We start from the raw sequence: 12,015 nt of genomic DNA, 5'->3' as shown, positions 1-12,015 counted from the left end.
ATAAACCATCAATATCCTCCAAATTAACTGTTGGCTTGAAAGCCATATTTATTACAGAAATAAAAACACAGGCATGTAAGTACCATTTGAATTTCAAAACAATCAATGCCAATAAAAAACAAAAATGATTTCCATGTTGAATTCTAAGTGGACTGCAAAAAAATTCCAAAGTATAGTCATTGCCAGTGCTTTAAGTGGGCCGGTATGCACCGGTACTCAGTACCTCCACTTCCAAATATAGCTCTTGAGCGTACCGTCACCTCTCCATGCGCCCAGAACGTGCTTGTAGCGTACCGGTACGCTCATTTGGACATCTGTTTTAATAGAGGTTTTAATATTTTACCTGCACTGCCGATTTTCAGAGCGCCCTTCACAATGCAAGCTTCCTAATTCATCCCACCCAGAGCAGAAACTACATTACCCATTCACCCTTAAATAATACAAGTGAATAGCGCATGTGTCGCTTTTCCCACTGTTAAGTGTCAACAACTCAACGTGGCCGGAGAAGGTGTGTGAAACTCGTTGTGAGTTATACTAAAGCAAAATCTTGAGTATTTATTGTCTGATAAACATTAAAAACTGTCTGCGGAGGTTGCGTCGTCCTGCAGCCCCCGCTGGCTGCTCATTGGCTGCAGCATCTTTTTTCTAAGTTCTAAAAAAATACCGTAGATGGCAAGGCACAAATTTAGATATTCATTTATCTAATTAATCTATAGCCTATGCACAAAGACAATATGATCTTTTTGTCCCCTTTTTGTTTTAAAGCTTGATGAAGAGAGAGAGCGCAAGTTGCTGCAGCTGAGGAGGACAGTGATGCACGCGTACAGGAGTGATTGACAGTTCGCGGCACTGTGTTCAAAAAATACTCCGCTACACAATTATTTCGTTATTTTCGTTTAAGCTTATTAATGTTAGCGTTACAGAAAGGTCTGATTTACGCACTGTTACAGTCATACAGTCATAATGTTTCTTGTGGCAGACTGAAGAGTAATCCGGCAGAGTTTTATACTGAAACTTTCCGTCTAAAAGTCCTTCCTTGGTCTTATCCATATTTCTTTGCACGTTGAACACACATAGGCCACAACTGGAAATAAAAAAAACTGCAACCGCGTTAATTGCGTTATTTTATTTTAACGCGTTAAATATTTCAAATTAATCGAATGCGTTAACGCTCTAATTTTGACAGCACTAATATAAACGCTTGAATTTCTGATATTTCAAGCATTTTTCTGTATATTTCTGGCATTTTCTATGAAATTGTGGCTTTAATTTTGAAGGTCAAGTTTGTCACGTATGGTGTTACAAGAAGCACGGGAGAGATCCAAATGCAGGTAAACAGGTTTATTAAGGGGCAATCCAAAAGAGTAAACAGTCCAGGCAGGGTCAAAAACCAAAAAATCCAAAAATATAAACACAAACAAAAACACACGTGAAGAGCAGACTCAGGAATGTAACATTCATACGACAAGGACTCCGTGACAAAGACTCGGACAGACCGGGTATTTATACACAGAAGGATAATGGGGAAACAGGAGACAGGTGGGGGAACAATCAATTAACTAAAACAAGGAGGAAGGTGACCAAATAAGGGAACAGGAAATGATAAGATGACAGACACCGTGGAAACGGAGGACACCTAGTGGACACCCAGGGAACACAACCCAGACACTGTGACAAAGTTATCTTAAATGTCACAACTTTTAGAATCTTAAAGGCCTTTATTTATTTATTTATATCTTGTGCTTTAATACAACACTGCGTTACTTTTTTTAGCACAAAACTGACATTGCAATCATCTTTATGCCATTTTTGTGTATTTTTTTCTAGTTATGCATTTTTCAATCTGGCTGCAGAATTTCAACGTATTCTGAAACATTTATTGATTTAATATCTGTGTGATTCTATATTTTCTGTTTCTTTGACGAACTCTCGGATGTTTTCTCTGACGTCTTTCTGTGCGTGTGTTTAACTTCAGGAGTGTGTGGCATCTCTGTTTGTTAACTGACTGGTTTTAACCCCTCGAGTGTCTCTGATGTGTTTGTGTCCAGTCGGGGCTCATGGGAGGCGAGGTGGGGATGGTCAGTCCAGAGACAGTGTCTCCCACCAAACTGGGCTCACAGTATTACCAGCATTACGCTGGAAACCCGCGCCGGCGAGCCCTTCACAGCGACTCCATGGGTGAGCCTTCATCACCACCAACACCATCATCATCATCATCAACTGCTTAATTCATTATATAAAAGCTCCTTTATTCTTAAAGTTCTTGTGTTTGTTTCAAAATGTCAAGAACACATTTTCTTTTGTTATTTTTTTAATATCGTCTGTCAAAAAGATTATTGATTTTCTCTCTTTTTGTGAGACCTGTATTTGTGTTCCTAACAATGCGTCGCCCCTCGGGCCTTGAGCTGCCGGCCTTCAAAAGGTGTCAGCCTTCAGGGCAAATCACACACGCTTTTATTTCTGTCAGAAACACACACGACTGTCGGTCGCATACCGAACTCTTTCATTGTTTTGATGCATTTAAAGGCAACTTTTGTCATCACTCATGTTAAATATCTCGCCTGTCTTTGTTTTTTCTAGAAGTCCAGACGAAAAAGGTGCGGAAAGTTCCTCCCGGATTGCCGTCATCAGTAAGTCAGTGTTAAATACATGCATGCCATGAACATGTCATCTGTGTGTGTGTGTGTGTGTATGTGTGTGTCAGAGAGCGAGAGAATTTGTGTTGGCATCAGTTTTAGAGACCAGTTATCTCAGTGATAATAATATAATTATTGTTATTATAATTAATAATTATAGTAAAATATAAATAGGACTTTTACAAACCGTTACATATTTAATATTTTAATAATAATTATACTTATTTACATTATATGGATTATTTATTATTTACAATAAATCATAACAATTGTTTGTAAATAATAATATTAATCTTAATAATAATAATAGTAATAATAATCGTATAATTATTTACAATTAATTCTTATTACTACTTTAAAATATAAATAATAATATTATAATGATAACACTGTTAACTCGTAATTAATTATATCTGATCGTGGTATTATATTTATTAATCGAGTTTATACTTATTTAATTTCGACAAACATTTGCAACATATTGTTTTCGGCAGTCAGTGTAATTACTGTTTACAAATTTAATTGCACACATTATTAATTTAGAACAATTAATATTTTATGAAATCCATTTAGAAATATGTTCCTTTTATTTATAAATGCACAATTTATATATATATATATATATATATATATATATATATATATATATATATATATATATATATATATATATATATATATATATATATATATATATATATATATATATATATATATATACATATACAATACATTACTCTAAATTTAGCTAATTATATCCGTGTTGTATTATGTCTTTATATAATGATATGTATGTGCTAAAGCAGCTCTGTGGTGTTTATGTTTACATGCATGATAACAGAAATATCTCTAAAGGATTTTTATACATGTGTGTACTGAGTAAATGTCAATGCACAGGATCTTTATTCATGTTGAGCAGACGTCTGTGTGGTTTTTTTTCCGTCATTTGTTTTTGCTACAGAAATAATTGTATTTTAAAATGCATGTAACTGTAAAAAAAATGTCTTTCTCTTCATGCATTCCCAAAATGAGAAAAATGATGCGTGGCATGGTTTCCCATGATTTAAACTCATTGTGTCTGACTGTGTTCGTCATCCGCTCAGATGTTTCTATACCAGGACAGATCCAGAACGTTCTCCCGTTTCTGCTCGTCTGCGCTCACATCTGATTGTTTAAAGTATACAGCGTTAATTAAATTAGGTTTGGTGTAGCAGAATGCTCAGGTGGGACGTGATCTATCCCTGAGCTGTTCCTGTTGCTCCCCCTTCAGGCTGTAAAGGGCACTGCGGCCGAGTTTAGGGCATGTCTGACTGATGCTTATTAATTTACTGTAGCTTTCTTTAAATATTAAGTCTGGTTTGAAGATGCTTTGTGCAGTTTTGGGTGTGATTTATTCATGAGTGTTTCATGTGTGCTGATAGGGATGTTCGAGTGTTTGTGGGGATGCTGTTGTTTTATAATGAATCATCTGCCTGTGTGTTTTAATAAGCCAGAACAGCGCAGGTTTGTGGCAGTAAACACACTTTAGTGTTTTTTAATTGTGCTCTTGTGGTTTCTGCCACTGTGAGAGAGCATATGCCCCACATTGACATCTACAGACAATAGAGCGTGTGTGTGTGTGTGTGTGTGTGTGTGTGTGTGTGTGTGTGAACATCATTCAGACGCAGTGAGATTGTGCATGCAATGTTTTAAATGAACAGGTTAAGCACGCTATCCTGATTTGTTCTCCATAACATTATCAAAACAATTTAAAAATTCTCACTATTTTCATCATCTGATTGTCATTAATGTATTACAATGATTTTTGTATTTAAATAAGCATTAATTAAAGCTAAAGGCAAAAATGCAACCATAATCTATAAACGCTTTACAATTCGGGTGATATTTAAATATATTAATATTGTATTTTTGTGCATTTCAGCAATGAGAATTTAGTGCTTGGTTGCAATTCAAAAAATAATAAAATAGTAGAAAGTGAGAAATTATTTTATTATTATTATTACTAGCAGTAATTGTGCATGACGAAAATAAAGAGTATTTTATATAGACGACGACTTCTTTTTCTTCTTCTTCTTTTTAGATAAATTTAATTGAATCCTTTTTATTGTTTTTGAGGTGAAATACAGACTGAGCGTGATCTGTGTTGGATATTTCAGATTAAATGCAATCCTTTCACATTTAAAAATACAGATTTATGTGAGGGATTTGTGACTGTAGTGTCACTGGACATCAATAAAACACACAAAAAATTAGAACAACGCTAACATCAGCTTCCTAAACTCGAATGAAGCTACGTTTCTGTTTCTGATGCTCTCGTGTGATGGGGGTGGGGCTTCAGGTGGGTCTCCATGGCGACGGGTTGAGTGACAGCTAGCAGACGGAGGTAAAAGTTTGGCCGCGGCCCAAAACTCAGTGAAAGAAAGAAACAGCCTCCGTCACCAGCTGTCGACAGCGTTTTTGTTGGAACCCGAGTCAGTGTGAGAACCCTGTTTAAAGCTGACTGTGTGTGTGTGTGTGTGTGTGTGTGTGTGTGTGTGTGTGTGTGTGTGTGTGTGTGTGTGTGTGTGTGTGTGAACCCCGCAGAACCTCTCCGTTTTGGACTACGTCTTAATGAACACATTCTGTCATCATTCACTAACCCTCAAAACCTGTATGACCCTCTCTCTTTTGTAGCACATAAAAGGAGGTATTTAGCAGAATGTGAACGCTGCTCTTTTCCATATTGTGGATATGGATGTGAATAAAGGCATTTGAGCTCCAAAAATGACTAGAAAGCAACATAAAATCAGTTCATTTTGACTCGTGTACTATATTGCAAAGTCTGTTCCTCAGGAAAAATACTTATGACTTGGAAAATATTAAAATGTAATACATTTTCCATATAATGAGAGTGGAGGTAAAATGAGCCATCTGAGCTCCACACATGCCGAAAAAAGCAGCATTTTCATATTCTCATATTTCTCATACACTTTGTTCTAAATCAGTTTTTCAGACAAAACTCTCAAATTATTTAGAATATAGTTAAATATATTTTTCATATAGTGAATAAGGATGTAAAATGAGGCATGTGAGCTTCAAAAATAACACAAAAGATTCATAACAGACGTTTATTTGACTCATGCACTATATTCCAAATCGGACAAAGTCTGACAAAATTATTATGTGACTTCAACAGAGTTGAAATATAGTTAAATATTATATAATTCTCATATACTGAATATGGATGTAAGTTGGAGATCCAAAAATGACAACAACAACAACAAACATAGCATCATAATTATCGTTTGACAGAATGAAATAGTCAACTATTATGATGTTTTTATGGTGCTTTTTTTTGTCATTTTTGGAGCTCAAATGCCTCCATTCACATGCGCTTTCACTGTATGGAAAAGAGCAGCGTGCACATTCTGCTAAATTTCTTCTGTTGTGCTCCACCTCCAAAAGAAAGTCATATAGTTTTGGAACAAACCTGAGGGTGAATAAATGATGACAGAATGATTGTTTTCAGCTGAACTGTCCCTTTAAGAGTGTAATCGTGAGTTAGTGTGTTTCAGAGTCGTCTCGCTTCAGATGAATGGTTGTGTAAATGTGTAAATAAATGGCAGTAAGTTGTATTCTCAGCTCGATTCACCTGTCAGCCCGTGCAGGAAAGAGAAGCAGAGAGAACGTAGTAGTAAATGATCTCATGGTGTGTGTTTTTTGGGGTTATTTTTTTAAGCGAGTGGAAAGAAATAGCAGAAACATCTGCGTGTGTCTGGCTGCGGCCCAGCATTTAAGAAAAATCCTCTGTATGAAATAAACGGTCCGATTTCATTCAGTCCTGCCAAAAAAACCAAGACGTGAACATATCAGAGCCGTGTCCCTTCGTTTGGTGAGGAAAAAGGCCAGTGCCGTGTTTCTGAAAGGCTTCTGTGTCGTCTATAAATAGAGACTTGTATTTCTGAGGCAGTCACAGACAGCTGGATTTCTTCTCTTGAGATCTTTAATGGAGAAAAATATTCAACATTTCGTAACACAACACACCTGCTGACAGAGAGACATAGACATTCTCGTTTCGCTTTTCTTAGAATGTTCTCAGATTTGCAAGATATCAAATATGAAGTTTGCATATGCAAAATTCAGAGAATATGTTACTTGCATAGATATTAAATTTATATTTGCATTAATAATATTTTTTATTGTTCTTTTTTTTGACAATTACACTATTTTTTCTTGCATAAATAGTTTTATATTTCTTACTTTCAGGAATATTCATATTTTTGTTACCTGCATTAATATTGTAATACTGTTTATTTTCCTTGATATTTTTATATTTTTTACATGCATGTATATTTTTTTACTTCACGAATATTCAAATATTTTTAATTGCAATTGTTTATAATTTTTGTACTTGACATGATTTTATTTATTCTTGAATAAATATTCTAATTTTCTACTTGCATTAAAACTAAAATATTTTATAAAATTATATAAAATGTTTTTTCTCATTTGCATGAATTTTCTAATGTTTTTTACTTGCATATATACAATGCATTTTTACTTTTATATATATATATATATATATATAAAACTTAAGAGCAGGAAGGTAATGCAGTTAGATTTCGATATGAACTTTATTCAGTTATTGTCTCATTTGTTTATATTTCTCCTCAGAAGTTTGAGAATGCTGTCACTAGACTCTTTCATCAAATTCTTTCCCCATTCTCGTCCCCATTTTTTCCTCATCCCTCTCTCCTCTCCTCCAGCACAGCATCTGTTTCTCTCTTTACCTCCGCGGTGGCCATCTCATGTTGATGTCTTGAGCAGCGCTCTATGTTTGTTTGCGCTGTTTTCAGAGAACATTTGTATGGGTGCCGTCGGCTCAGATAAAGCCCATCTCTCTCTCTCTTTTGCAGACGTTCCCAACATTTTTGTCAGGAAATATTTGGCTGGAAAGTGGAAACAGCCGAAAAAATCAAACTGCACAGCCATGAGAGCAGATGATTTGAAATGATTATTTCTGATTTTGATTTGTATAATGTCAATTTTTGTTCCTGAAAAGTTTCACAGGTGCATGCTCATCTGCATATTATAAACAGAAATCATTCAGTTTTATAAAATGCTCAGTTTTATAAAACGCTCAGTTTTATGCTCACAATTATTAAAGTGGAAGTGTATGGATGCATTTTAGCTTCAAAGATGACCACAAAAGTGCCATAAAATCAGTCCATTTGACTCATGGAGTATTAGTCAGGTTTTTTTTTTAGGTATGTTTCTATGGCAAAATTATTATATGATTTCCCATAACTTAGAACATAGTGAAATATTGTAATAGTGAATATGGATGTGAATGTAGGTATTAAAGCTCAAAGATCAAATGACAAAAAAAGCATCAAATTCACATGATTTTGTTTTTTAAAAAGTTTTTTAATTCCTTAAAATTTCAAGGATATACTTCATATAAATCTGATTATAAATATGCATTTACTGGTGCTTTATCTGCATTTTATGATCATAAGTCATTCATTTGGAGTTGAAACTCTGTTTTAAAATCATAGTCATCGTGTAGTGAATGAAGACATTTATGCTCCAAAAAATGACATTGTAAAAGCTTTTGTTTTGTTTTGTGAAATTACAAAAATTGTATCCCTAAAAATATTCACAGATATATTTCTTAAAAATCTGATTATTAATCTGCATTTACAGGTGTGTTATTATCACATATCAGCCAAATGAAATTGAGTTGAAACTGTTTTATAATCATATTTTTTTAATCTGAATACCACTGAAATGTTTTTTTATTATATATGTTTGTCATGAAAATCAACTTCATTTAGGCCTTTTCAGTTTTTCCTGAGATATGTCTTCTGATAACAGCTTTTTAAAATGCTGAAACATGAATCATTTGTTGACTTCAGTAAAGAAAAAAGAAATATAGAAAAATAGAACATAACCTTTAAATAATAACTATTTTTATTAAACAGTTTCAAATTCTAAATTCTGATTGGATGATTAACACACCTCTCAGACTCACATCTTATATTAATGAAACAACAACACACATGGAGATAGAATATAATGATACAGATTAACATACTGTGTGTGTGTGTGTGTGTGTGTGTGTGTCAAAAGCTCAGATGAGATCCAGGAGAGAATTATATGAACCAGGTCCAGTGGACTGTGTGTTTTCCATTGAGCAATGCACGGAGGAAATGAAGTCAGTTTCCTGTGTGTGTGAGTGTGTGTGTGTGTGTGATCTCAGCTCCAGCTTTAGAACTGATGTGGAATGTTCTCCGCACATCTCTGCCAAATCACTGTCCATTACTGCACATTTATTTCTATGCGGAACAGACTTAGAGCTGATATCGCTCATAGAAATTGCATAATAGATGTTAATGGCTGAAAAAAGTAGTTTTTAAAACATCAATCCGTTTTTGCAAATTTATCGCTGTTAAAGTGTATTTTATTACCCATTGGGTTTGGCTTCAGCGGGAACAGATGAGTGTGTGTGTGTGTGTCCATATACACCACAGATGAAATGCATTTTATGTTTTACTTTGTATTGGATCTTATTTGCTATTTATTTGCATAAAAACTAGGTGAATTCAGCTGTTTAAATTAAAATTCTAGCTTAAATAAAACTTAAAATCAACATTTACAGAATTAACCTGTAAAAAATAGTTGCTCATTTAAAAAGATCTGTTAAATATGGTTCATAATAATATTTAACATGAAATGTTCTTTTTTACAGTTTTTCTAATCACTTGACTATTTGTGTTTCACTTGCATGGATATTCCAGTATTTTCACTTGCATTAATATTTTTTACTTCACATAAATATTACAATTTTTTTATTTGCGTGAATATTCGATTTTTTTACTTACATGAATATTCTCATATTTTTTACTAGCACTAAGATTTTCATTTTTTATACTTGCATTTAGGTAAAGTACTCAAATCAAATATCCATGCACATAAAAAAATATTTTAAAATAGAACCGAAGGGAACTTATGAACAAAACACAAGTTTACAGCTGCATCAGAGATATTATATCTGTATTTTCATATGTATTTAGAGCAGACAGGTTATGTAGTAAGTCTCGTTTTTGTCCTATTTTATTCGCCTGGGGCAAGGAGCTGCAGAGGAGGACACTTCCCCAGGTGTCCCAGCATGCACTGGGGGAGAGGGAGATCAAAACTGCTGTCGGCCGCAGCTGTAGAGAGAGAAACGGTTCATATCAGCTAAATCCATGAGCACCAACTCCCCTCATGACAGGAGCTGCATCAGTTGATGAATGCTGGGAAACGACACGCTCAGCTACTGTTTATGTAGAGCGATCTCACAGACCTCATGCTATTGCTCAGATTTTGCTCTTTTGAAGCTCAGGAGACTTAACTGAAGTATCAGCTTTGTCTCAGATGTTGTACCTTTAATTCCTCAGGAGAGATGAAAACAGACCCAAATGAGTCAGTAGTTAATTGTTGAGACCTTGTTGAGACCTTTTTCTGGAAGTAGATACATGTGTAGATAGTTGACTTTATCTCAGAATTTAGAATTTTCCTCTTGTTTATCATAATTTTGACTTTGTATGTCATTATATTGACTTATGTGAAAATGTACATTTTATCTCATAATTATCACTTGCTATCTCATAATTTTGACTTTTTGTGTCTTGGACCTTTTTTTAATGTTACGACATTTCTCTCATCATTGTGACTTTTTCTCTCACGATTCCCTCTTTATTATCTAATTATTTGCTTTTTTAATCTCATAATTATTACTTAGTATCTCATAATTTTGTCAAAGTTGACTTATCTCATAATTTTAAATTTTCTCTTATTTATGACTTTAATATCTCATAATTTTGACATTTAATCTCAATTGTCCTTTTTCTCATAATTATCACTTGCCATCTCATAATTTTGACTTTTTGTGTCTTGTACTTTTTATCATAGTTACAACATTTCTCTCATCATTGTGACTTTTTCTCTAAAGATTCACTCTTTATTATTTACTTATTTGCTTTTTTAATCCCATAATTATCACTTAGTATCTCATAATTTTGACAAAGTTGACTTATCTCATAATTTTACATTTTCTCTTAAATATGACTTTAGTATGACAATCTTGACTTTTAATCTCAATTGTCTTTTATCTCATAATTATCAGTTACTATCTCATAATTTTGACTTTTAATCAGTTGTCTTTTATCTCATAATTATCAGTTACTATCTCATAATTTTGACTTTTAATCAATTGTCTTATCTCATAATTATCAGTTACTATCTCATAATTTTGACTTTTAATCAATTGTCTTTTATCTCATAATTATCACTTGCTATCTCATAATTTTGACTTTTTGTGTCTTTGACTTTTTTTAATAGTTAGGACATTTCTCTCATCATTGTGACTTTTTCTCTCACGATTCCCTCTTAAGTATCTAAGTAATTACATTTTTAATTTTATAATTATTACTTAGTATCTCATAATTTTTTCAAACTTATGACTTATCTCATAATTTTAAAATTGTCCCTTAATTATTACTTTAATATGTCATAATTTTGACTTTTAATCTCAATTGTCTTTTATCTCATAATTATCAGTTACTATCTCATAATTTTGACTTTTAATCAGTTGTCTTTTATCTCATAATTATCAGTTACTATCTCATAATTTTGACTTTTAATCAATTGTCTTATCTCATAATTATCAGTTACTATCTCATAATTTTGACTTGTAATCAATTGTCTTTTATCTCATAATTATCACTTGCTATCTCATAATTTTGACTTTTTGTGTCTTTGACTTTTTTTAATAGTTAGGACATTTCTCTCATCATTGTGACTTTTTCTCTCACGATTCCCTCTTAAGTATCTAAGTAATTACATTTTTAATTTTATAATTATTACTTAGTATCTCATAATTTTTTCAAACTTATGACTTATCTCATAATTTTAAAATTGTCCCTTAATTATTACGTTACTATCTCATAATTTTGACTTATTATGTCTTGGACTTTTTGTCACAGTTATGATTTTTCTCACACAATTCCCTCTTTGGTATGTAATAATTAGAATTTCTAATCTTGTAATTTATCTCTTAGTATCTCATAATTTTGACTTTTTATCTCATAATCGTGATTTACTGAAGCGTGATTTTTTCTTATGTGCTGGAAATGGGCTTCCATACAGCTTCAGTACCATTTGTTACTCATTTCATCACTTTTGCTATTTACGAAAAATAATTGAGATCTCACTGGTAATTTTTCTCCGTACTTTTTGGAGTATGTGAAGCAGTTCATGATGAGCTTGAGCTGTAACAGAAGAGAGAGAGAGAGAGAGACGGACACAAAGACCAAAGCAGCACCAATCAAAGTGTGTAATTGGTGTTACTCTGAAT

At 33.2% G+C, this 12,015-nt stretch overlaps 1 protein-coding gene across 1 annotated transcript in view; it reads left to right on the top strand.

Moving 5' to 3' along the window:
• The window catches only part of LOC113078488 (transcription factor 4-like), a 115,374-nt gene that overhangs the window by 60,311 nt on the left and 43,048 nt on the right, over nucleotides 1-12,015 (top strand). Inside the window, 2 exon segments of the mRNA XM_026250787.1 lie at nucleotides 2,049-2,178; nucleotides 2,581-2,630. Of these exon segments, the coding sequence (XP_026106572.1) occupies nucleotides 2,049-2,178; nucleotides 2,581-2,630 (180 nt within the window).

Source organism: Carassius auratus, unplaced genomic scaffold (genome assembly GCF_003368295.1).
Source record: "Carassius auratus strain Wakin unplaced genomic scaffold, ASM336829v1 scaf_tig00025783, whole genome shotgun sequence".
Lineage (NCBI taxonomy): Eukaryota > Metazoa > Chordata > Actinopteri > Cypriniformes > Cyprinidae > Carassius > Carassius auratus.
The sequence above is the reverse complement of the archived record's forward strand: the minus strand, read 5'-3'. Positions and strand labels throughout refer to the sequence as shown.